This window comes from Callospermophilus lateralis, chromosome 7 (assembly GCF_048772815.1).
Source record: "Callospermophilus lateralis isolate mCalLat2 chromosome 7, mCalLat2.hap1, whole genome shotgun sequence".
In the NCBI taxonomy this organism is placed as follows: Eukaryota; Metazoa; Chordata; class Mammalia; order Rodentia; family Sciuridae; genus Callospermophilus; species Callospermophilus lateralis.
Window position 1 is genome coordinate 128,559,304 of NC_135311.1, and position 26,063 is coordinate 128,585,366.

Here is a 26,063-nt window from a genome sequence, read left to right on the forward strand (position 1 = left end):
CTCTAGCCTCCCATGGGATAGCCCATGCCAGTGACTGACTAAAATGGGGTACAGCAAATGGGCTCTTGCCTGAAAAAAAAGATCAACTCTGGTTGTTCCCCAGCTCCCCCGAGGTCTGACTAAGCTTTTCTCCCACTGAGAACGCGTATTTGGCAGGGGGAGGTATTGGGGATTGAGCCCAGGGGTGCTCTACCACTGAGTTACACCCCAGCCCTTTTTACTTTTTATTTTGAGACAGGATCTTGTTAAGTTGCTGGGGCTGGCCTTGAACTTGCTCTCCTCCTGCCTCAGCCTCCCACCTGGCTGAGAACACACCATTGCCTAGCACTTCCTCCCACAGTAAATGCATCCCTGCTCCCAGAACTGTCTCTCAATAAATCACCTGCACTAGAGTCTCCATCCCAGGTCCTGTTGGGAAACCTAACTCAAGGGCCACACACAGTGGTGGAGGTGCTGGGGTCATAGACTTGTTTAATGTTTACTAAGCATTTCCAAATTGCTCCACAAAGTACTTATGTCGATTTCATTCCCACCTGCAGTTTATAAATGTTGCTGTCTCCCCCATAACTTCAACAATACTAGTGCTTTGCCAGTACTAGTACTCTGCCAATCAAATTGGTGTAACATGCTATCTGATTATTGTTTTAATTTGCATTTCCAAGTTTACTGGTTGAGAATCTCTTTCATATACTTTTGTGTGTGTGTGATGCTGGGGACGGAACCCAGGGCCTCATGCATATTAGGCAAGTCTCTACTGTTGAACTAACCAGCCCTTTTTTAGAGTTTTAAAAAATTATTTTGGGGCTGAGGTTGTAGCTCAGTGGTAAAGCACTTGCCTAGCATGTGTGAAGCACTGGGTTCGATCCTCAGCACCACATATAAATAAATAAAATAAAGTTTCATCGACAACTAGAAAAAAAATTTTAAAAATTATTTTGGAGACCAATTCTGTTATCCAGTTTTCAACTAGTCTGTGGCTTTTAAAACACTATTCATTTTTTTGCATGATATAGACATTCTTAATTTTAATGAAATAAAGCTTGTCATTGTTTTTCTTTATCACTTATGCTTTTTGTGTCTTATTTACCCTCTAAGATCATGAAGTTTTTTGGTCTATTTTCTTTCAAAAGTTTTATAATGGGTTGGGGATGTGACTCAGTGGTAGAACGCTTGCCTGTCATGTGTGAGGACCTGGGTTCCAGCCCCAGCACCACACACACACACACACACACACACACACACACACATTTACATTAGTCCTAGAGGTAACCTTGTTCCACGGTATTCAGTTGTCCCAGCGTCATCCATCCACCAGACCAGGCTCCACCCTTGGTTGTGTCCAAGCTCCATATGTACTGGGGTCTGCCCAGGGCATTATTTCCTGTTCTTTTTATCTGTTGATCTGTTTCTGGGTCAGAATCCAACTCTCTTCAGTACTGGAGCTTCCTGTTGATATCAGCTAGGGTGGGGCTCCCTTTCCCTTCTCCCTCTTTCTTCTTCCAAATTGCCTTGGCTATTCTGGGTTCTTTATTAGTCCATATATTTGGGGGATGACTTTGTCATGTGGCGGGGGAAACTCTGCAGTGTGGTTCTTACTGGAAGTCTACCGTGCAGATACAACTGGCGGGAAACAGCCAACTTGCGTGGGTGAGGCTCCATCCTCTGGGAGGATGCCTAGAAAATGAGCCTCCAAATCTCCCATCCATCCCACAGAGCCCAACTAAAATGCTTCCTCCTCCAGGAAGCCCTTGGTGACACTTCTGGGTGTCCCGGCTCTCCCTGGCCTCTTCTGACCCTCCATAGGCTCCATTTCCTGGACCCTGAGCACAGTGGATCCAGGTGAGGGCCCCTGTGTGCCCTCTGCTCCTCCACCTAGTCTCTAAGCTCTAAAGATCAGGGCTGCGTCTCACTCAGCTTTGTACCCCGGGTGGCACTCAGCACACAGTAGGTCTTCTATAAGTCTCATGACTGGTTTTTAGGGAAGGGAGGATGTGGGCATAGGATTTTCCTCCTAGGAAGCAGCTGGTCTCCTGGTGGGCTTGAAATGGGACAGATGGAGCTCCAGGTGGGGGTTCTGCCACACAGGGCCCTGGCCTGACGTGCTTTTGCCCTATTGATTCTCCCTGTTCCCACTTTCCCATCTTGCCCTAGCAGGAGGTGCTGTACTTGCTCATCCCCATGACTGCTGAGCATCTTCCCCCAATGTCCCAGCCATTGGCTCCAAGGACATAATTGGGTTCTGCTGTGCCCCTGTCTCCCACCAGCCTCTCATGCCACCACCCTGGCTGCTGCTGCTGCACCCTCCGCTGCAGAGAGGAGGTGGGTCTTTGGCTCCTGATGTAATTATGGACAAGCCCACACCTGCCCTTCCTGCCCCACACAGTCCTTGTTCCCAGGAGCTGCTCCTTCCTCATGTGGTCCTCCACCGGAGGGTGGCTTTCCTCCCCAGGGGTGGGTGGCAGGGCAGTGCCCAGCTGAAAGGGATTGTGCTGCAGGTTAAGCCGGTCCCCACTCCACGGTGCCCTTGCTGGGAGTTAGAACCTGGGCCTGGGCGAGCTCGGGCCGAGCCGGAGCACTGGCTCCCGTCATGCCCCCCCTATGGCTGACTTGAGGCAAGTTGAGCCCCGTGAGCCTCGACTTCTCCCCAGGTGAAACGCGGGCCCCTTTTCTCCCTCCCGGGATAGAAGAGAAGCCCGGAGGAGAGGGGCGCTCCTTCCCTCCCAGGAGGGACAGAGAAGTGGGGACACAGGCAAAGATGAGGCAGAATTTATTTTCCTTGTAGTTCAAGACTCAGGATGGGGACCACAGAGAGGCAGGCCCCTGGGACCCCAGGGGGACCCGCTGCTGGGGCAGGGGCCACACTTTTGCAAGTGCCAGGCCCACGTGTTCCCCCACGTGACTGTCAGGATCCCGAGCGCAGAAACCAGGTGAGTGGGGTGGGCGGAAGACAGGCTCCTCGGCTCCGTCCTGACCACGTTTCCCCTTCCATAGGAAGGAAGAGCAGCTCGGCCCCAGGGCGCAGAACGCAGAGGGCAGGGCGAGCTGCCGGGGCACCGGGGCCGCTGAGACGCCCCAAATTATTGCAGGAGGGAGAGGGGGCTCAGTGCTGGTGCCTCCGCGGTAGCTGTGCTGGCTATGGCGAGGGGCTGGGCAGGGGCTGGGGCTGCGCGGCGGGCCCCTCCCTCTGGGGAGCGCAGGGCACCCTTGGGTCCTGCCCGCCAACCCCCAGCCCGATGGGCTTTCTCACCCTGGGTGCTCTTTATGTGCTTTGAAGACCATTTTTGCATTGTCAGGAGTGAGGAAAAATATTCCGACATGATAGAAAACATATTTACATACCCTGGTGGGCCGTCAGGGGAGGGTCAGATTGCGGGGGGGGGGGGGGGGGAGGGTCAGATTGCGAGGGGAGGGGCTTCCCTGGCCCCTCCCACCGCCCGGGGCCAGTACCTTGAGAAGGGCCCTAGGCTGGGAGGACAGAGGCCCCAGCTCCGAAACTGGGCTGCTGGGGGCCTGGGGCAAGCAGAACCCCTTCCGACCCATCTGCACCGGTTGGGAAGCGGGGCCTGGAGCTGAGCGGCCAGGACCTTTGTTCTCTGATCCTGGGCACAGGTGGGACAGGGGGCAGGGGGTAGGGGCAGGGCGGGCAGTGAGAGGTTGGCCAAGGGGCTGCCACTTGAGGAGACCTTGGCGGTGGGGGAGGATGGGCATCAGACAGAGGGAAGTGGACCCCCCGGCCCTGGCCAGGCAGCCAAGTCCAGCTGGGCACATCTGTGTTCCCTACTGTGATGCCTACATGAAAGGTGGCCAGGGGACTGGCCGGGAACCCTGTTTTCCTGTTGAGCAGTGGGGGAAGCCAGGTGGGGGCTGCAGGTGGCCCCCAGCTGCAGGGGAGGCCCGGACCTGAGATGCAGCGGGGTGGGCTCTCCCAGGCAGCAGGAGGGTGGGCCTGGTGCTGGTGAGGTTCAGAAGTGGCCCTTGGCTCCAGCCTCCAGGCACGTGGGCAGTGCCACACCCCGGTCCCTGCTCACATGCCTGTCACACCTCCTCATTCATGACACATCACCCACTGTCACCCACACGTGGCCCCAGCCTTAGTGGATGAGCACACGCATCACAACACGTGCGCGTCTGTGCTGGGACCTCGTGGGGACATGCTGTTCACGTGGCCATGGCCCTGGGGGAACACAGTGGGCATGTTCACACACAGAGCCACTGACAGCGTCTCCGCTGGACCCTGTGGCATTGAGGCCCTGGGGTCTGGAAGAGAGAAGGCCCTCTGCCCCTGGGGGCAGGTGACCTCCTCACTGGGCACCAAGGACCCCTCCCCAGGTGCCTGGGGTCTGCAGTGGGCCTTCAGCCTCTCCAGTGCCTGAGAGGAGGGCAGCAGCGACGCTGGGCGGAGGCCTGGGACCACCCGACGGCTGACAGCCCAGCACGTCCTCTGACCGCTGGTGTGACCTAGGCTGATGCCGTCCAGCTGGTGGCCATGAGTCAGAGATGCCGGCGCGGCCCCTGGGTGCTGGTCAGCTGGGCCCGCATGGTCTGGATGCTGCCCAGGATCTTCTTCTGGTGGCCCATGAGGGTGATGCCCAGGGCACGCACATCCCTGTGAAGGAAGTGAAGGGCTGACCAGGGAGGGGACCAGGGAGGGGACTCGGGAGGCCGGGAGCCAAGAAGACTGCACCAAATCCAGCCCCCAGCCGCCCCCTCCTCGGGCCCACCCCAGCTCTGCTCCAGCATCTGCTGCCCGGCCACCCTCTGAGGACCCGGCCGGCTCACTCACTGGGCGTCCATGCGCAGCACCATGCCGAGGGAGGAGTACCCGCCAGCCGCAAAGTGGTCCCGGTACCGGCCCATGCGGATGGAGTCCAGCCAGTCCCCCACAGTGAGACCACCGCCCCCTCGGAGGTCAAAGCAACTCCTGGCAAACGCAGGGGGCAGGCACCTGGGGCGCAGGGGACCTCAGTCAGTGGCTTGCCAGGGCTGTGGCCACCCTTAGCCTCCACCGCAGCTCAGCAGTGACCAGAAGGTTCCCCAGGTCGGACCCCAGGAAGGAGAGGACTGAGGAAGGGACCAGGCCGGGCTGAGTGTGGCCCAGGGGTCAGGGCCTGGATTCGGTTGGGCAATTCTGGGGCAATTCTGGGAGGTCAGCTGGGCCGCCGTAGTGTGGGGGTGGCTGCAAGGTACCTGCCGGCCGTGGCCGTGGCCCTGAGACTCTCGGGGTTGCGGATCAGCGCATCGAGGACACTGACAATGTGGGAGAATCGTGGCCGCTGGGCCCTGTCCTTCTGCCAGCAGTCCAGCATGAGCTGGTGCAGGGCGCGGGGGCAGCCCATGGGCGCGGGCAGGCGGTACCCCTCCTCCACGGAGCTGATGACCTGGGGGCACAGCGCTGGTCAGGACAGGCCTCCCGCGGGCTCCACAGCGCCACCGCCAGCCGGGCCCGACACTCACGTCCCGGTTGGTCATGTTCCAGTAGGGCCTCTCCCCGTAGGCCAGCACCTCCCACATGACCACGCCAAAGCTCCACACGTCACTGGCCGAGGAGAAGGTCCGGAAGGCGATGGCCTCAGGCGCCGTCCAGCGGATGGGGATCTTCCCTCCCTGCCATGGGCACAGAGTGTGGAGGGGCTGCTCAGGCCCAGCTGGGGCGGGTCCAGGCTTCTGCCCTAGCCCAGGCCAGGGGGCGGAACTCCTGGGTTCTGTTTCCCAGTCTCATGGAGGACGCTCGGCCGCTGCCTTCCAAGAGCGTGTGTTCTGAGCAGGGAGACCCACCTCTCAGAGCCCCTGTGGGGACAGTGAGCCAGGCGCAGAGTGCCGGCTGTCAGGTCAGTGCCTGAGCCAGAGGGGACACCTGGTCCCTTTCTAGTCCTCTGTCCTCCTCCTCCTCCTCCTTATTTTTTTAGTCATGGAATCCTTCCTCTGTGTGAAACCTGACCCAGGGGCCAGGTCCAAAGGGCAGCCTGCTGGGGCCACGGTGGGCCACACCCTGCCACTCCATCTGTTTTAAGGCGGGTCCCAAGGCACCTCGGCAGAAACCCCAGTCTCCACCCAACACCCTGGGATGAAGCTGGGTTTTTAGCCAAACTCTAGAAACAGGCGCGGAGTCTGTGATTCAGAGACGCCAATGAGAGTGAGTGACCGCTGGCCCCAGCCCAGCGTTTCCCCAGGCTCCTGGTGATGAAGGAGAGGAGGCCAGTTTGTCCCTGTTTTCCGGAGTGGGAGTCTGGGGTGGAAAAGGGGAGACAGGGCTTGCCCCACATTGAAGGCACCCCAGACCCTGCCGCTCTCCACCAGCTCCATGTAGCAGAACCCCAGGGCCTGGACTGGGGCAGCCCACCTGCCACCTTGTCCCCGGGGGGGGGGTGCAGGCGACGCACCGTGGTGGTGTAGGCGGCATTGGGGTCGTCCTCCAGCACCCGCGAGAGCCCGAAGTCGGACACTTTGCACACCAGGTTGCCGTCCACCAGGACGTTGCGGGCAGCCAGGTCACGGTGGATGTAGCCCAGGTCTGAGAGGTAGCGCATGCCGGCGCCCACACCTCTGAGCATGCCCACCAGCTGCGTGATGGTGAACTGTCCGTCGTGGGTCTGTGGAGCACACAGCGCAGCATGTCATGGGCTGGGGGCGCTCGGCCAGGCGCCTGGTCCCTGACCAGGACTCCTTCCTGTGTGAATGACCCTCAAGCCCTGGATGTGCCTCTCTGCTTCCGGAGCTCCTGGGGGTCAAGGTCCATCCTGGGGTCTGAGGAGCTCTCAGCAAGCCCCAGCCAGCCTGAGAGGTCGGGGGCTGCTCATCCATTTTGCATAAGGAGAAATGAAGGCCCAGAGAGGTTCAGCCCTGGGCCTAACAGCAACCAGCAAATACACAGCAGGGCGGGAGCCGGGGACCCCCCACTTCCTCCGGGCTGGTGGCACAGGCAGTATCAGAGCCCACAGAGACACCCCTCATCCTGGGACTTTCGTGATGGGGCCTGGAAGGCGGTTTGGTTGATGAGCCTGTAAGACCCTCTGCCGGGACCTGCCTCCCCTTTCCCCGGGTGAGTGGGTGCAGACTGGGCGTGGGGCTTGGAGGCTTCCCTCCCCAGCCCGCGTGGGGGCAGGGCAGGGCACGCACCCTCAGGAAGGCGTCCAGAGAGCCGTTCTCCATATATTCCGTCACGATCATTGCCAGGCGGCCTGGACAGGAGGGGATACGCTGGCTCTTGTGGGGGACAGGGCGCTGATCAGAGACCCTAGGAGGGTACCCCACCCGGGGAGCTGGGGTCTTGGGCTCCAGGGGCCCCCAGAGCAATCCAGGGGGCCAGAAGGGGCAGGGTGGCCCAGGGACTCGGAGCCCTCTCTGGGCAGGAGGGCCCCTGCAGGCTGAGGCTGCCCTGGCCCGCCACCTACCGCGGGTGACCACGCCCTCCAGGCGGATGACGTTGGGGTGGTCGAACTGGCCCATGATGGACGCCTCACTCAGGAAGTCCCGCCGCTGTCTCTCCGTGTAGCCCGCTTTGAGGGCCTTGATGGCCACGGGCACGTCCCGCTGCCCGGGCACCCGCAGTCGCCCGTAGCAGACTTCTCCGGATTCCCCTGTGGACCCCCAGAGGGCAGGCAGGAGGGCAGTGGGACCCTCCTCTGGCCCTGGCCCTGGCCCCATGCCCCCAGCCTCACACGCCCGCGTGCCCCTCTCCCTCTGCCCTGGGTCCCCCTTCCTGGTGGCCCTCCGTGCTGTCCCCTCCCTCACAGCCCCCGAGACTCACCGGAACCGATGATCTTCTCAATGTGGACCCTGGAGGCCTCGATCTCCCGGGTGAAGCCGCGGCCCGCCCGGCCCGGCTCCTCGTAGGTGTGCGGCTCGGCGCAGCACTGGGGCTCGGGGAGCTTCCCCGGGGGGTGGTGCAGGGGCAGGAAGACAGGGGGCGGCGCTGAGGGGCGGGGAGAAGGGCCTCAGGGGGGCTCGGGAGGGCGTCCCCCCACCCGGCACTCCCTGGGCCTGGGACGGGTCTGCGGTGGAGTGAAGGGCATCTCTGGGAGCCTCTGCAAACAGTAGGCATTCTGTAAGTGCTTGCTAAGTGACCATGGGGTCTTTATGGAGTAGCTCTGGAGTCTGGGACTCCAGGGACTTCTGAGCACGTCACTTGTTTTCTGGGGTCACTTGTAGAATTCTTGAGCTCTTTCTAAATTGTTCTGGGGTGAGAATACACTGCGCCCCCAAAAGGAAACAGTTTTGCTGGAACTGCCAACTCTGAGGGCTCCCCAGAGTCTGTGTTAAGAAGGATTCAGAGGCTGCGTTCAGGCCTGATGGGAACTGTACCAGGACTGACCCTATAGCGCCCAGGAGCAGGGTGTGCGGACAGGCATCCCCATATTCATGGGAGGTCTCTCTGACAATAGTGGGGGTTCTTGTCTAAAGTGTAGGAACCCCTGAAGTCACATGCAGAGCACACAAATGCACACTCCTCTCCACCTCCCTGGGGAGAGGGACCTCAGTGTCCTCCAGGGGTCCCTGGTCCAGGAGAAGGGGGCAGCACTGGTGTCCAGGGTTGGCTCTCTGGGGCGCCCTGGCACCTGTCTCTGGCTCAGCCTCTCGGGCGGGCACTGTCCCCTCCCCACCGTGCGACCCAGCCCCACCCCGGGGCCCTGCGCTCACCCTGGCCGCTCTGGTACTGCATCTTTTCCTCGTCCGAGTCCTGGAAGGCCTTGCTGTAGCCACAGTGCCTGTGGAGGACGGTCACTGCTCTGCCTGGGCCCAGGCCAGCCCCTGCCCTGTGTGGAGTCTGCAGGGGAGAGTCCCCGTCCTCCACCCAGCTGAACTGTGACAGCTGTTCAGTCACAAAGCAGTTTACAATCTATAAAGTGCCCCCAAGCCCAGCTCACCCACCCGGCAAAGCCCTGTTGACATGAAACCCTGCCTGGGGGAGGGGACCCCGCTGGGCGACCCTGGTGGGCCCCTTGCTTTCTCCAGTCATTGAATGGTCCTTCTGATTCCCACTGTCTGGGACTCTAGGCCCACATTCAGCACTATTCAGAGGGGAAAGTGACCAAGAGCACTGTTTGACAGTCCTAAGTTCATGTCCCAGCTCTGGTACTCATCAGCTGTGTGACGTTTGCAAATAGATTAGCCTCTCTGGTCCCCAATTTACTCACCTGCAAAATGAGGCCAGAATCTCTACCTTGTTGGAATGTCATTGGGATTAAATGAGGTGACGGGTTTGTAACATGAGCTGGCCCCAGGCACCTGGGGGCCACTAGCTCAGTGGGGCTTGGGACAGGTGGGAGGTGCAGTGCAAGAGGGGCTCTGGGTGGCGTGGGGGCCAGAACTACCCACCTCTTCTTGCAGATGAGCAAAAGCAGAAGCACCACCAGGCCCGAGATGAGCGTCAGGCAGATCCAGACGATGGTCCGGGTGTCGTAGCGGGGCCCTGCACGGGGAAGCCAGGTGGCAGACCCTGCCTTCAGTGCTGGCATCTGGTGACCCTGCCCAGGGCCCAGTGGGCAGCCTCTTCAGCCATGAGCCAGCCTTTGGTCCTCACCTGCCCTCTACTAACCTCCCCTGAGAGTCCCTGCTGCCCCAGCTGTCCGGCTCTCCAGCTGCCGTCACCGCTTGCTGGACAGGGGACCCTGGGGGGACTCACTTACTTCTCAGAGGCAAATACAGAGGCGTCAAAAGCACACCTGTCCTGCCTGCCACGCTCAGAACCAGGGTGGACTGTGCTGAGAGCCGTCCCCACAACTCAGCGAGCCCCCACCAGAGCCCCTCCAGGGAGGTCTCAGGATTATCTTCAGTTTCCGGATAAGAAAACTGAGGTTCAGAGAACTCAAGCCACTTCCTCGAGGCCACACAGTACGTGGGAAGGAAGGGGGCAGGATCCCTGCCTCCAGGCTGAGCACTTGAGACACACGGGTGGCAAGGGAGTGCCAGGTGGGCGGTCACTTAGTCCCTGGCCAGAGCCTAAGGTGATGAATATAAGGTCAGCCTCTATATCAGTCCTCCCCAAACTCGGAATGCTTCAGGACCCTCGAAGGCTTACGAAGACCCAAATTGCTGGGCCCCACTTGCCAGAGTTTTTGATTCAGAGGGGGAGGGGGCTGAGCACCAGCATTTTTAATAAGCTTCCAGGTGACGGCCCTGCTGCAGGTCCCAGCAGAATTTGGGGAACTCCTGCTGGGCGGGGCCTTGGAGCCCGATGACATGACGGAGGGCCTGGGATGGGGTCCCGCGCACCCGCGGTCCTGTTGCTGTGAACCCTCTCACTGCGCTGACCCTGACCTCCCTGTCTATACAAGGGACCCACCAGCCCGCCTCGGGGACATACACAAGGCCTGCTGGCCAGGGCCGCAGGAGGCTCAGCAGCAGCAGCTGGGGGCAGGCTGTCTGCTCTGTGGCCTTGGGCAAGTGCCTTTCCTTCTCTGAGCCTCAGTTTGTCACCGGCGGAGAAGCTGACCGCTGTCCCACTTGTCCCCCGCCCGCCAGGCCCGCCGCACTCACGGGGCTTCCCGGTCTCCACCTCCACGGCCCGGCTGAAGCGGCCACAGCCCGCCGACGTGCGGGCCCGCACCTGGAACACGTAGCGCGTGCCCGGCTTCAGGCCCGACACGGTGGCCCGGGTGGTGACGGCCTTGAGGGTGGAGTAGCTCTGCATCTCCTTGTCCTGCAAGGGACAAGGACACGGACAGGACCAGGACAAGGCAAGGGCGGGAGGGGGTCAGCGGGCCGCCGCCTACCTTCTCGAAGTACTTGACCTCGTACTCCAGGATGATGCCGTTGGGCTGCTCCGGCTCCTGCCACAGCAGCGACACGCTGGTCTGGCCCGCGCGCTCCTGCCGGATCACCACCACCTGGGACGGGGCTGGGCGGCCGCCCGGTGGGAGCGTGGGTGCGGCGCCATCGGGAGGTCCCCCCGCCCGGGTGACCCAGCTCAGCCCCTGACCGCCCCGCCCAGGGCACCGGCACCCGGTCCGCCCCGCAGAGCGCCCCGGGTCAGCCCGAGCCCCAGCCGCGCCTGGCCCCCGTCTAGGACCCGCTGGACTTGACCCAGACAGGCCCTGGGGGAGCAGGGCCGAGGAGAGGGAGAGGGACAGAGGGGAAGAATGGAGGGGCCACCCTCAGCCTGAGTCCCCAGGAAGGGGCAAGGGAAGGGGCTGAGCCCGGCTGTGGCTCAAGGGTGCTCAGCCATGTCCTCCCTGGCTGGCCAGCTCACCGTCCCCCTCTTCCCACCAGTGCCATTACCCTGAGGTGACACACACAGGACTGCCACCTGACTCTGCCCCACACCCCGTGTCCCCCCCTGCCCCACCTGGCCAGCTCGCCCCTCATATCTGACGTCCGTCTCCCCAGGAGTCCTGGGAGGCAGGGGCCACAGAGTAGGAGCCCAATAAGAGCTGCTGGTGACCGACAGGAAACGTTCAGAACAAAGTGCAGAGTCGCATCTGGGACAGGAAATGACCCCAGTCTGGGGTCAGGGTGGCCCTGCACCTGGCTCGCTCTCTCCCTAGCGGGGACCCTGATGAAGTTGTTGCTTCATCCTGTAGAGTGGACCCTGGGCGCTGTCCATGGCTGCTGGTTCTCGTGCTCCTCCCTCCACCCGCACCAGCCAGCCACCTGCCTCGGTGGCCCTGTCAGCAGGTGGGCAGGGCAGGGCCGTGAGCCCCCAGCACAGTGACCCGCATGGCTGCTGGCCAGGGGGTCTCCTGGTGGGCGAAGCTGAGGTGTCAGAGAGGTGCCTGGCTTTGGTGGGGAGGCTGCTCCACTTGGCCACGAGACAGACCTGCCACTTCCTACGTGGGTGACACTGGGTGGCTCTGGGGTCTGTTTCTTCCCACCAGGAGCAGGTGGGACATGTGCTGGGCCAGGCCTGCATGGGGCTGGGGAGAAGCCCAAGGGGTCCCGGCACACTCCAGGGTGGGCCTCTGGGGACTCTGAGGTCACGGTGCCGCCTGGCAGGCAGGACCCCCAGAGTCTGGAGAGAGCCTCCAGGGGCTCAACGCAGCCCAAGGACTGGCCAGAAAGAGATAAATGGCCGAGGTCAAGGCCAGTGTCACCAAGTCCGTCCCAGGGGCAGCCGAGGCAGCTACTCTCTGATGACATTCACTGAGTATGTGCCAGGGGCCGGGCGCGGCTGAGAGCTTCTCCATCTCTCTCTCTCTGAAGCCTCACAACAGCACCACGCAGGTGTGGTGGTCAGATACAGAAAGTTCTGGAACCCAGGCCTGCGAGGCCACGCCAGCCTACCTCTGCTTTCTGGATTCCTCCCTCGAAGAACATTCTCTACTTTTCTTTCTCTCTCGGTACCAGGGATTGAACTCAGGGGCACTCGACCACTGACCCACACCCCAGCCCTATTTGAACTTTATTTAGAGACGGGGTCTCACTGAGTTGCTTAGGGCCTCGCTCTTGCTGAGGCTGGCTTTGAACCCACGATCCTCCTGCCTCTGCCTCCGAGCCGCTGGGATTACAGCCGTGTGCCACCGCCTGGCCATTCTATACTTTTCTAAGAAAAGAAGACCCCAGTTCTGGGTCCTAGTAGAGTGGACATGCCCAGGAGAGGTGGCCAGTTGCCCAAAGCCCACAGCGAGTCTGTGCCGGGCTCTGACCCCCCGGGTGGGCACGGCTGGGCCGGGAGCTGGAAGGAGCGTCTCGGCCTACCTGCCTGGTTGGTGGTGATGTTGACGATGGCAGCCCGGCGGGGCTCGGGGCTCAGGTCGGACACGCCGTTGACGGCCTCGATCCAGAAGGAGTAGTTCATGTGGGCCAGCAGGTTGGCCACCAGCAGGCTGGCCTGCACCAGGCTGGTCTGCTGGGGCACGAAGCGGGTGCCACTCCCGCACGCCTCACAGTGGCTCAGTGCCCAGGGGCAGCGGCGGCACACGGCATTGTAGGTGATGTCACTGCGGCCACCTGGGTCCAGGGGAGGGGCCCATTCCAGGGTCACAGATGTCCCATTCACACTGGAGATGAGGTTCACTGGTGCAGAGGGTGGCCCTGGGGGACAGACGAGGACACACAGGGACACTGGGCTGGTCCAGTCTCCCCAGCGTCAGACCAGGGGCTTCCCGGGGGAAGGACTCCCCCACCATGGTGAGGGGTCCCTGAGGCTAAAGTCACCCCTGCTCCACCTGGAAGGTCCCCGCAGGCAGAGACTGTGTCTGCCATCAGATTGGCACGGGGACCTCGGCAGGACCACGGGGACCTAAGCAGAACCACGGGGACCTCGGCAGGACCACGGGGACCTCGGCGGGACCACGGGGACCTAAGCGGGACCACAGGGACCTCGGCAGGACCACGGGGACCTCGGCAGGACCACGGGGACCTCGGCAGGACCACGGGGACCTCGGCAGGACCACGGGGACCTCGGCAGGACCACGGGGACCTCGGCAAGACCACGGGGACCTCGGCAGGACCACGGGGACCTCGGCGGGACCACGGGGACCTAAGCAGGACCACGGGGACCTAAGCAGGACCACGGGGACCTCGGCAGGACCACGGGGACCTAAGCAGGACCACGGGGACCTAAGCAGAACCACAGGGACCTAAGCAGAACCACAGGGACCTCGGTAGGACCACGGGGACCTCGGCAGGACCACGGGGACCTAAGCAGGACCACGGGGACCTAAGCAGGACCACGGGGACCTAAGCAGGACCACGGGGACCTAAGCAGGACCACGGGGACCTAAGCAGGACCACGGGGACCTCGGCGGGACCACGGGGACCTAAGCAGGACCACGGGGACCTCGGCGGGACCACAGGGACCTAAGCAGGACCACGGGGACCTCAGCAGAACCACGGGGACCTCAGCAGGACCACAGGGACCTTGGCAGGACCACGGGGACCTGGGTGGTGCCGCCCTAGTTTCTCTCCAGGGCTGGAGGGAGATGGCGTGGTCCTGGTGCCCACAGAGACACCCGCACGTGGAGTGCCCGTCATTCGCACCCGCCCTCCCCCCACCCCTGGGCTGGGCCTGAGTGAAGCACCACTGAGCACTCGGGGAAGCCAGGACCCCACCAAGTGTCCCCTGTGGCTGTCACTCTGCCACCCTGGCATGGAGGCCAGTCTGGGCAGCATAGACTTTGGAGAAAGAGGGTGACCACCTGGCGGGGCAGACTTCGGGGTGGGGCAGGAGGCCCGGGGTCCCCTGGTAGTGGTGGGGTCTGAGCAGGGAGGCAGATCCAACTCTGGGAACTCCCGGCAAGGGATCTTGGGTCTTCCGAAGCCAGAGCCTCAGGACCTCAGGGTCACAGCTCGCCATCACCAGAGGGGACAGTCTTAGAGCCAGAGCGGGGTGGACACGAGGAGCCCGCGTCCCAGGCTCAGAAGCTCCAGTGTCTAAAGCCAGAGTCCGGCCAGGTGTGTGCATGTGACTCAGCCAGGCTCCCCCGGCCCCGGGGACCCACGGAGTTCAGCTGTCACCAGGCCAGCAGCTGTCCCTTCTGCCCCAGGGAATCCCACATGGGGACACACACAGGTCTGGGCAGAGCAGCAGAGGGGCGGGCACTGTGTGGCCCCCGTGGTGTGAATACATCTGAGCCCTCCCACCGGTGCCCGGTGCCTGGGGCTGGGTGGGCACAGGGTGGCGGTGGCGGGGGACAAGGCCGGGGCAGATCCAGGCAGTCAGAACCCTGAGTGCTGGGCACACCCGGAGAGCCTGGACTGGCAAATGGGGGGCCTGAGGGGGCTGAGCCCCAGGCCAGGGTCGGTGTGGGCAGGGCCAGAGCTGGGGGGTCGCAGCGAGACAGCCAGGGGCACTGCAGGCGCCACGTCCCCGTGCCAAGCTAACAAGGTACGCGTCTGAGTCCCTCAAGTGCCCTGAGGCCCGCCCTCACACCCAAGGAAGCCTGCCCCGAGAGCCCAGGCGCTGCCCTCACACACAGCCCACACCGCGTCCTCCGTAGGGCCGCTGCCACGGCAGGAGGCCACCCCACAGCATCCTGGACGCACCCCCGGACACACCTCCACGCACACACACTCGGCACACACCCCACCCGCGAAAGGCACTCCCACACAACAGCCCGACGGTCCACCCAGGTGCTGGGCTGGGGGCTCACCCGGGGAAATGCCCTGGCCTGCCACCCAGACCCCCGGCGGAAGATGATGGGTGCCGTCCGGCCTGCCCCTGCACTCTGGAGCAGACCGTGGAGGGGTGGAAGACTCCCTGGGGAGATGGCAGGTGACAGGTGACAAGAGGCTGGGAGCCCAGAGAAGTCAAGGCCACTGTGAGGGGCGGAGTCCTGCCCCACCCCAGCCTGGGCCCTGGCCCCACAGAGCCCTGGGGACCTCACCCAGCGCTGGCCTGGGCGCTACTCACGGGTGCAGGCTGCAGAAGGCGGGTCCAGGGCCGCGCGGTAGTAGCTGAGGTCACAGCGGCAGGCCTGGGCAGCTGGGGCTGCGGAGTGGCTGTGGGGTGGGCAGCGGGCACACAGCTGGTCCCCAGGGGCTGACTTGTAGAAGCCCAGCTCACAGGCTGTGGGGGAGAAGCATCTGTGGGTGAGTTAGCCAGGCCACCCGGCAGGCCTCTGGCCGCTCTCTCCGACCCAGGGCTTCCTGGGGGATCCCTGGAGGGGCCGAGGGGCAGAAATTCAGCCTCACTCAGTGATGATGATGAAGGGACTGAAGCACAGAGAGGTCTGTGACTCACACAGGGTTGCACAGCATGTTGGGGACAGAGCTGAGGTGGGACCCTGACACCTGAGTCCCCACCCCAAAGAAGGTACAGAGTTGACACAGCCTGCCCCTGAGCTTCTCCAAATCCCCCCCCTCCTCCAACAGACCTTCCTACCCCTTATCCAGCCTTAGAGTCTGTCCTTCATAGGACACCAGTCCCTGGGGACAGGGGCCAAGGGGTTGAAGATGGAAGGAGGGACCAAAACCTAGGATGTGACTTGGGGGGAGTAAAAGCCAAACAGGGAAAGGGGGTGGGCAAGAGAAGAGTCCCATGTGGACGATTCCAGGTTCCCAAGGCAGACACGGAATCACCCCCCTAAATACACAGACCCCGGCCCCTCCCCAGACCCGGGTTCTAGGAGCCAGGCCGGGGGACTCTGTCCCACACCTTCCCCAGGCAAGGCCCCGCGCAGGCCCACGTCACCTCAGCGGTCCTGACCCCGCCATGTGCTTCGTCCCTTCTTGCTGAGGCAGTGGCCTCCGAACCCCCAAGTCCGCTCCCCACGCCCAGATGCCAGTGACCCCAACCTCTGCTCAGGAGCACGGCCTGGGCCAGGCTGGCTCTGGGCCCAAGAGACGAGGCAAGAGATAGAGCTGGATGTTAGAGACCAGCGCATAGTGAGTCTGTCCAGGAGGGCGACCACGGGAGAGCAGTGGCGGGAAGGGCCACCTTCAAGTAGGAGGGGGTATCTGCATCATGGCCGGCAGGGCAGGAACCAGTCAGCCACGCAGGACGTGGGAACAACCCTGGGTTGAGGGAATTTCTAAATGCACACCTGCTGTCACTGCCTGGTCAGCCCCTCGTGGGCTTCCCTGTGGCCTAAACCAGAAAGCCTGGCGTCCACATCCCTCTCTACCACACCCAAGCCTACCTGCAGGTTCCTTCACCCCCCACCCTTTGGCCAAACTAAATGAACGGCCGCTCCCCGGGTGTGGCAGGCTGTTTCCTGCCTCAGGGCCTTGGCGTGTGCCAAGTCTTCCTGGGATGCCTTTCTTCCAACGTCTAACTCCTCTTTCAAGAGTCATCTAAATGTGCTTTGGTACAACCTTCCTGGACCATGGCCCTCCTGCTCCTGTAGTCCCTGATCATCTCGCGGCCTGTGACACCAAGGCTGGCTGTATTTATCTATGTGTCCGACTCTCCTCTTGGACTGGGAGGTCCTCGTGGGTGGATCCTTGTGAATATGGGCTGCTTAGTTCATCCCAAAGTCCCCCGCACCTGGCACAGGGCTGGCCCACCGCAGGGGCCGTCTAACGCTGGCAGAGTTTCCATGGAGTGGACACCACCATCATCTGCTCTGGGCAGAGGGAGAATCCGGGATCTGGTGGACCCAATGCCACCAGCCAGGCAGCTCCCGGCCTCATCCTTGGACCTGAAGTCCTTTGCTACGGGGACACTGACTGGGATTCTCTTAGCACAAAACCCTATTCTAGAAGATCCAGTGCCCGAGAGAAGTTCTACGTGAAAACGTCTGAGAATCTCTTCCTTGTTCGCTGCTGGCATCCGTCACAGCAGCTGAACCAGGTGATTTCTAAAATCCTGCCCCTGGAACCAGGAGAAGTGATGACCTCAAGGAGGGTCTCAGAGACCGGGGGCCGGGCAGCAGGGAGGGGCTCAGCCATGGCGGGGCTGGTCCAAGGGCTCGCGCCTGAGCGGGGGCCGGGAGCGTGGGGTTCCGGTCTCCCGTGAGCCCGCTGTGTCTCCCCCCCTTCCCAGAAGCGCCGGGAGGCCAGTCCTGGGCAGCCACGTGCTGACCATGTCCCTTGACACCTCGGGAACCCTGTGCTCATCCTGCCCCTGGTCACCCGAGCCACAATGCGGGGCACAGAGGAAGCGCAAGGGGACAGCCCTCTCAGCGGGTCCCTGGCCATCGACAGAGTCCCCCGGGTCCTCAGCGAGCAGGAGGAGAAATGGGGCCCAGGCTGCCTGGGTCCCTTGTCACCCAACCCGTCGCCTGAGCTCAGCCACGCTAGACAAGTGCTCCCCACCTGTCACAGTGCCACCCCGGCTGGGGGGGACAGCCTGTCAGCTCAGGTCAGGACACAGTGCCTGTCTGTGGGAGCGGAAAGCAGCTGGGAGCCTCGGCCGGCCCCGGTCCCACCCAGTCCTGCGCTGAGCCAGGCCCGGCCACCTCCCGGCCACCTCCCGGCAGCCGCCCTCCTCCACCTGTGCACCGGTCCCTGGGCTTTGAGGTGGCCGCGCCATCCTGTCACCTACCAGCGGGCACTCCGCACACGCTCAGCTAATACCCATATGGCTATACGTGTCAGGGCCAGATTAATCCACACAGTGAAAATAAAATCGTCTTTAATAAGAATCCTAATCACCAGGCCTCAGGGGGCCGGGACCTGGGGCCCGGCTCAGACAGATGGAGGAGCCCGGCCGGGCCTGGCCCCGCCACCGCCCAGGGTGCTTCCGCCGCCGCCCTCGTGGGCCGGGCACCGGGCCTCGGGCCAGCAGGGGGGGGCCCTGCCCCTGCTGAGGGCACCTTGCCCAGGCCACCTGCAGGCTGGCAGCTGCCTGCGGCCCTGGCCACCTCTCCGCTGTCCTCTGCAGAGAGCTGGAGATTTGACAAATAAGGTGTCCGCCTGCGGACGACCAAGGAAATTAATTCTAAATCAGATTTTAAACACAGCCAGGAAGGCAGGAGGCTCGCTCCCCTCCGGAATGAGGCGCTGATATTTATAGAAAGATGATTAGGGCCGCAGAGGTGATTTATATCCTGCGTCCAGGTGACAGGAAGGACGGCCACCGAGACTTCAGTCCCTGAGATGCCACTCTACCAGGTGATGTGTCCTTCCCCTCTCTGGAGGAGTGGGGGAGAGTGCAGTGGGGTGTCCGGGGAGGTCCACTGGGTCAGGAGCGGGGAGGTTCCCAGGTGTTCTACCTGGTCGGGGAATTGGGAGAGCTGAGACACCGCCAGCCCCTCCCTGCTGTGTGCCCCTGAGCCAGTCTCTTGGCTGCTCTGGGCCTCCACCTCCTACCGGTAAAATGGACTAGCTGCATATGGCTCCAACGTTTCTCCACGGGTCTCTGAGTCCTGAGTGCGATCTTAGCAAAGCCTCTGAAGAGCCATGAGACCTGGTAGGGCTGCCTCCTCCTCCCCCTCCTCCCCCTCCTCCTCCCCCTCCTCCCCCTCCTCCCCCTCCCCCCCCTCTCCTCCTCTTCTCTTCCTCCCCCTCCTCCTCCTCCCCTCCTCCTCTTCCTCCCCCTCCTCCCCCTCCTCCTCCCCCCCCCCTCCTCCTCCTCCTCCTCCTCCCCCTCCTCCTCCTCCCCCTCCTCCTCCTCCCCTCCTCCTCCTCCTCCCCTCCTCCTCCTCCCCCTCCCCCTCCTCCCCCTCCCCCTCCTCCCCCTCCTCCTCCTCCTCCTCCCGGGATTTACTGTCTTCCTCTGAGAATCTCAAGGGCTGGGAGATATCACAGATATAACCCCTGTCCCAGCCCTTCCTCTCCAACAGGAGGTCCTGGGACCAGCCAGGGGCCACTGACCTCAGGAGGTGAAGACCCACCAGGGAAGCTCCGAGGACATCTCAAGTGGCCCAGGGAAGACACCCCCGTGCCGTCCCCAGCTCCTGCTCGGCTCTGAGCGCTCTGCTCAGTCTGTCCATCAAGGAGGGGCTGAGGCCTCACAGAGGGGGAGGGCTTCCGGGGGCCGGAGGGGACGCTGGTGAAGGCCTTGGTGAAGGGCCCGTGCTGCTCTTTCCAATTGGAGTGACACAGACAGTCACAGAAGCCACCAACAGGGCAGAAAATGTCTCTCCTCGTGTGACTTCAAACTGGCATTCCCTTCACAGATCTCCCTGCCTGCAGTGCGCTCAGAATTAATATTTTTTATTAAAACCTGTAATTATCTTGCAACTAGCATAATTATGTTGTATTATGATTTAAATGTAAAATTCAAAATACGCTGTGATTCCCGAGCCCTGCCCTGGCATTTCTTTATTATCTTTTATTAATGCGCCGGCAGCGTCAGGAAAGGGGAGCAGCGCTGGCCTCGCCCGGCCCCGGCAGGGCCTGGACTTTCTGCGGGAGCCCTGCCCTGGGTGTGCGGGGACCTGGGCAGGCGGGGACCTGGGCAGGCGGGGACCTGGGCAGGTAAACTCCTGCTCTGGGCTCCATTTCCCACCCGGCTACAGGAGGAGCCTGGCGCATCTCCCAAGAGCCCGTGAAGTCAGGAGGCAAGTGTGTGTCCCCGGGGCCAGCGTGTCTCGGTGCGCGTGGGACAGATGGCTGGCGGATTCATGCTCCCTCCCAACATCCAGAGCTGGGCGGCAGCTGTCCCCGAGCAGCTACGCACGGGCCAGCCCAGTTAGCCTGGCCTCTGCGGTATCAGTCACTGACCAACTGAGTGAGACCTGGGGGGAGGGCAGGTGGGCTTTGGAGAAGACTCTGTAGACAGAGGAGGCAGCTCCGGGCCGTGGAGCCGGGAGCCCGGGGTGCCATCGCACTCTGCCATTAAGGTTGAGGGGCTTCAGGTTTGTCATCTGTAAAGTGAGGACCCAAGGCCTGGCTCGAGGGCCACGGTGAAGATGAGAAACTCACCCTCCAAGGCAGGCCTCCTGCCCCGGCCCTTGGTGCCCGTCAAACACAGACACACAGGCGAAGAGACAACCCACCTCACGGGAAGAGCGTTTACTAAACGGCACACACGACAACACTTGAGAAACTGTCACCAAGCTACTTGATCATCCCCGTCAGAACAGCAGGACGCCGGGAGCCCGCTGTGGCAGGGAGGGCCATCAGGAACAGGCTGGGTGGGGTTCAAGGCCACATTACCTCCTGCGCCTCAGTTTCCCCATCTATAAGATGGAGCTGTAAAGCCTGCCGCGAACCTAGCCGTGAGGCTTGGGGATGCAGCCAGCAGCAAGGCGGGAGCACCCGGAGGCGGTGGAGGGTCAGCAAATCAGGGACGAGCCAGCGCCATGAAGGAATTCAGAGCCCAGCAAGGCCAAGACTGGGGGCAGCCAAGGGCGTGGCAAAAGGTTTCTCAAGGAAGCCAGGAAAGGGCCTGGGGGCCAGAGGAAGAGTCTGTCCTGCGACCTCTGGACAAGACCTGGCTGGAGCTGCCTGTCACCTGAGGTCGCCGGCCTACGCCCTGCTCAGTTCTAAAGGTATCAAGACGCTTTCCTGCCTACCAGAGGCAGAGGAAGGTGCCAAGGGGGACCAGAGTCCTGTCCCCCTAACTCTGGGCCCCAGGACCTGTGTGGGCAGAGCAAAAGGTGAGGAGGATATTCCCAGTGGCTGCTGGGGACCTGGTGCCAGTTTTTGCTGTCTGGGGACAGGCTCTCATCTTTCTGATCCCTCTTCTCTGCACCCCTTCAGCCCAGGGGGACCGTTGGTCTCAACAGCCAGGCCTCCCCTGACACAGAGCTGAGGGGTCCCATGTCCGGCTCATGGGGCTCACAGAAGGGTCAAGGGAAGCCATGCGGAGCTGGCACCAACTGGACACCAGCTGTTCACACGCCGCATTCCCTGGACCTCCCTCCTGGCCGCAGGGTGGCCCCCCAAAGTCCCCTGGGCACACACATGCCCTCGCATGCACACACGGGGCGCTGGGCTCCCTGTATGCACGCCTGCTCCTGGTCTGTGACACAAAGTCCCAGCTTGACACCAGAAGCATGTGCTAGTTCAGTGTCCTCAACGGGACCCCTTGTCCTCTCCCACAGGACGCTGGACAAGATCCCCCAAATGCAGGCAGCCTAGGTCGGGTGCCCAGTGACAGACCCAACCTAGACGGTCCTCCCTGGGTGCACTGCCTGGACGCTCCCAGACCCTGGAGCTGGGCTTGTGGGAGCAACAGAGCCTGGCCACCTTCTAGCGGTGGGACCTCGGCAAGCTGCTTCTCTGGCCTCAGTCCCTTCATCTACAAAAGGGACTAATTAAAATATATAAGTAAACAGCGAGAGATGAGTGCAGCGGGGAAGAGGATGGGGAGGGAGGTGGGGAGGGGACAGGAGGCACTGGGACTGAATGAGAAGTGTGTCCCATGCTTTTATAATTTTGTCCAAATTAACCCTAATGTTATGCATAACTAAAAAGAACCAATAAAAAGGCAAAAAAGAATTTTTTTTAAAACCCAGGATAATAGTAGTTCCTGTTTCATACCGTGGGAGTGGGGATAAAATGAATTAACACACGCACAGAGCTCAGAACAGCGGCCGCATGAGCGCCTGAAGTGGGTCCCTAACTTAGGTACGTGCCACAAGGCACCGGCGTCCCTAGCTGTCCACCGTCAATGTCCACCGAGGGCGCCTCCTGGCCACCACACACAGGTGGCCGGGTGTGTCTGCTACCCCCGCCCTGGAGTCAACCCATCCTCCCGGGAGCCCAGGGCGCCACCCAGAGGCCGAAGGTGACGTCCCCCGCGGCCCCGCCCCTCCCCCGCCGCCCGCCCACGGGGCGCGCTCACCCACGCACGCGTCCCGCTGCTCCTCGTAGCCGGCGCTGCACACGCACTTGCCAATGGGCACCAGCCACTCGCCCTCGGCGCTGCAGTACATCTTGGGGGTGTCCCGCTCCTCCGAGTGCCGCACGCACTGGCCCCGCACCTCCACCAGCGAGGACGAGTCTGCGCCGGTCACCGCCTCCGAGAAGGCCGCCAGGTTGCGCACCATGGCGGGGCACTTCTTGTAATAGATGCGGAGGGAGAGGATGGCGAGGCAGGCGCCGATGTCCTGGAAGGCCAGGTAGAAGCCGCGCTTGCTGAGGGGACCACGCCGCGCACCTCCGTGTTGAGTTTGAGCCGCCGCACGCCCAGGTCGGCGCCCGTGAAGCTCTCGTCGGCCGCGATGGTGTCGATTTTGAGGAACTGGCTTTCCTGCGTGCTGGAGCCCAGGTCGCGGTCCGACTCCAGGTAGTAGAGGTTGAAGGTCTCCTTGCAGGTGCCCAGCACGCCGGGCATGCTGTTGCAGTCCCGGAGCGTGAACTTGATCTCCGCGTAGACGCGCCGGGCACCGTCGCGGGGCACCCAGCTCGTGCGCAGCCAGTTGTTCTGGTTGGGGCTCATGACGTTGCACACCTGGTACGTGTGGATGGGCCGGAAGGACTCGTCCACCTCGTTGATGGAGTCCCACTGTGGGCGGAGAACACAGCCCGCTAAAGCCGCCGCCGCACCCAGCCCTCGCCTGCCAGCCCCTGGGCCCGGGCCACGCACGGTGCCTTCTCATGCCCCTGGGAGAAGGCAGAGCAGCTGACCCTCAGACAGGTGGTCACAGGTCTCAGCTGCCCAGTGCCCTGCAGATGGGACCTCACAGAGGACCCCAGTCCTCCTGGGAAGTGCACTGACTTTCTGTGGTCACACAGCTAGCTCCAGCTGCACTGGCACCCAGGCCCCTCACGCATGGAAACCAGCCTCCATCTCTGTGTGGCTCCACCTGTCACTCCCAGAGTGAGGGCACTTGCTGGGGGGAGTTGGCACACTGCAGCTGCCACAGGGGTCTCACGACCAACCCCCGCAGCCCCCCCTGCACTGTGCTCCCTGAGTGCCCACCACTCCCCAGTCCTGCCTCCCACCCAAGGGCTGGGGACTCCCAGGCTGGCCTGCGTCCCACTCAGTTGAGGCTGCAGGAAGGTCAGGTGTGGGTCCTCTGTACCAGTGAGTGGCCGGGCAGGAGTGGATCAGAGATGAACCAGGCGCTCTCCCGAGTGGGGAGGCAACCCCAGCGATGGAGAAGACATCTGCCCATCATGCATCGGAGAAGGGATTAACATGCCCAGGAGGTAGAGGAAAACCCCCCAACCCAGGGGGGGAACCATCTCAACAAAAGAGGAGCAAAGGACCGGAACAGACATTTTTCCAAAGATCTACAGATGGCCACATACACGTGGAAGAGCTAGCTGCTCCACGCTGCTGCTCGCTGGGGAGACAGGAAGACCACACTGGGAGCCACTTCATGGCCATTAGGATGAACGCCATGTTTACAAAAAACAAAACCCAGAAGATACCCAGTGTGGATGAGAATGAAGAAGCAGGACCCTCCCGCACTCGGGCGGGACGTAAAATGTGCAGCCACGGTGCAAAACAGCTCCGTGGTTCCTCCAGAAGTTAAAAATAGAATGGCCACGGCACCCTGCAATTCTGAGTACACACCCCTGAGGACTGAAAGCAGGGTCCCCTGGAGATCACTTGTACACACAGTGTTCACAGCAGTGTCACTCACAATAGCTGAGATGTGCCGCTGGGGGTGCAGCTCAGGGGTAGAGCCCTTGCCTAGCCCATGTGAGACGCTGGGCTTGATCCCCAGCACTGCTCCCCCCAAAAAAGAACCCCAAACCAATAGCTAAACTGGAAGCAGCCCAGATGTCCACCAACAACTGGATGGATGAACGAGATATGGTGCATGCACACAAGATGTGCATAGAGCTGAATAAAAAATAGAATATTATTTAGCCTTTAAAAAGAATGAAATTCTGATACCTGTGAACCTGAAGAGATCACAGTAAATGAAATATGCCCGGGACAAAAGGATAGGTCGCGAAGGACCCCACTTAACAAAGCTCTTGGGTTAGTCGGATTTGTAGAGGTAGAAACTAGCGGGGGGCTGGGGGGAGGGGGAGTGGAGACACCACTTAGTGGAAACAGAATTTTGGTTTAACAAGATGAAGAGAGTCCTGGAGATGGACAGTGGTGACGGTCACACAGGGATGTGAGTGCACTGAATGCCGCTGGCCTGTACAGTTAGCAGTGGATGCGAGCAAACTTCAAGTTGGGTCTATTTTACCACAAGGAAAAAAGAGTAGGGCGGGGTGTGGCTTGGTGGCAGAGCGCCTGCCTGGCACACACACAGGGCCGGCGTTCCCCCCAGGACCCCACAAAACACACAAATACACAAACAGAACAAACCCTTCATGAGGGGCTGGGTGCTCAGCGGGTGGGGAGCGCCTGCCAGGCAACCTTAGGGCCTGCGTTCACCCCCCACCCCCCCACCCCAGAAAACCAACCAAAGAGTGAAGATGTCACACAAATGCCCCCACCCCGCCTTCAGGAATTTCCAGCCACGTGCAGGTGGAGGGGGTGACCACCTGGGGACGGGGCTTCCAGGCACATGGGCATGTCTCAGGGGCCAGCCTGGGCGAAACAGGGGTGTGCCCGCTCAGCTGCACTGCTGGCCGGCCAGAGCCCACACGCAGCTGAACCCAGAGGGCTGGCGGCAGATGGTGGGGTCAGGCTCTGCCCTCGACCTTCTCTACGGGTCTTCCTGTGCAGCTGTCCTTGAACTAGAGATCCTGTTACCTACCGGGGCAGGGCCTGAAGACCACTCCTCCAGGAGCTCTGAGAGCCTGGGGGGCTGGGCTTGTTCCCCCAGCGCAGGGGGACCTGGGTATCCTGTCACAGCCCCTCTGTCCCTCCTTGTCCCTCCCACCTTTGGAGCCCAGATCTACACAGCAGGGCTCAGACAGACCCCGATTCAGCCCAGCTTCAGACCGTGCCTTGAGAATATGCCTGCAAAGGGCCGAGCTCAGGCCTGGCCCCGGCGGCCCCTGAACTGGACACACACGAGCCGGAACTGGCAGACTCCCCCAACCTCCCTCCACCTCCAGGGTCAGTGTGGGAGCAGGGCCTCGTCTCTAGGGACCCCGGGAGCTTCCTGCTCCCCCGCCCCAAGAAGGAGCCCTGCCCTGTACCGCACTCTGCAGCCAGAGCCTCTGGGCAGCACCGAGCCACATCTGGGGTTAAAGTCATTGTCACAATTAATGGAACGCCAGAGAGCCTGCCAGCTGCTCCCTGTCTGTTTCCTGCCAGGGGCCTGGATAAATTAATCAGCTTGATCTGAGTCCACTCCAGCCACCCACCAGTGCCAGCAGCTCGGCCCAGCCCTGCCGGCCCCAGGAGCCACTGCAGAGGCCTGGCACAGGGGCACAGCCAGTCTCGGTCTCTACAGGGCACACCAGGGGCCACTCCCACCCCGGTGGCCTCTTGAGCTCTGGCCGCTAACCCTGGCTCTCCTCCCCCAGCCGCATTCTCTTCCTGGGACAGAACACAGTGAACCAGCTGTGTGTCCCTGGGAAGTCACATCCCTCTCTGAGCCTGGGGCTTCTCATCAGAGAAATGGGGTTGCCGATGGCCTCCGTTTCTGTCTCCTCCAGGAGGTGACGATCGGGTGTGTCCCCTCACCTACGGCAGGGCGATGAGCAGGCAAGGTGCAGATGTCCCTGTGGCAGAAGTCCCTGGGGGCAGAGGGAGGACGTAGCCTGGCTAAGCACATAGGTCCTGGGCCCAGATGTCCCCCCAACCTGAGCAGAGTGGCCTCGCCTCTCGGAGCTTCCAGATTCTCACTGGTAAAATTCACCCCCCATGGACAGCTGCCCCGACCCATGGTCGACCCCTGTTATAAACGGGGTGGTCGAGGCCAGGTGAGTGACCTGCCCGAACCCTCAGTCACAGGAGGCAGAGCCTGGCCCAAGGAGCCCAACTCCCT

The 26,063-nt window shown here is 62.0% G+C and overlaps 1 protein-coding gene across 1 annotated transcript in view; it reads right to left on the bottom strand.

Annotated features, from left to right (window-relative positions):
- Positions 1–4,491: 4,491 nt before the first annotated feature.
- Positions 4,492–26,063, bottom strand: part of Epha8 (EPH receptor A8) — a 29,251-nt gene continuing 7,679 nt past the window's right edge. Inside the window, 16 exon segments of the mRNA XM_076863256.2 lie at positions 4,492–4,606; positions 4,784–4,945; positions 5,188–5,378; positions 5,455–5,604; positions 6,381–6,590; positions 7,117–7,178; positions 7,392–7,577; positions 7,748–7,912; positions 8,638–8,705; positions 9,316–9,409; positions 10,477–10,639; positions 10,713–10,837; positions 12,634–12,969; positions 15,290–15,445; positions 22,055–22,360; positions 22,363–22,717. Coding sequence (XP_076719371.2) covers positions 4,492–4,606; positions 4,784–4,945; positions 5,188–5,378; positions 5,455–5,604; positions 6,381–6,590; positions 7,117–7,178; positions 7,392–7,577; positions 7,748–7,912; positions 8,638–8,705; positions 9,316–9,409; positions 10,477–10,639; positions 10,713–10,837; positions 12,634–12,969; positions 15,290–15,445; positions 22,055–22,360; positions 22,363–22,717 — 2,844 coding nt within the window.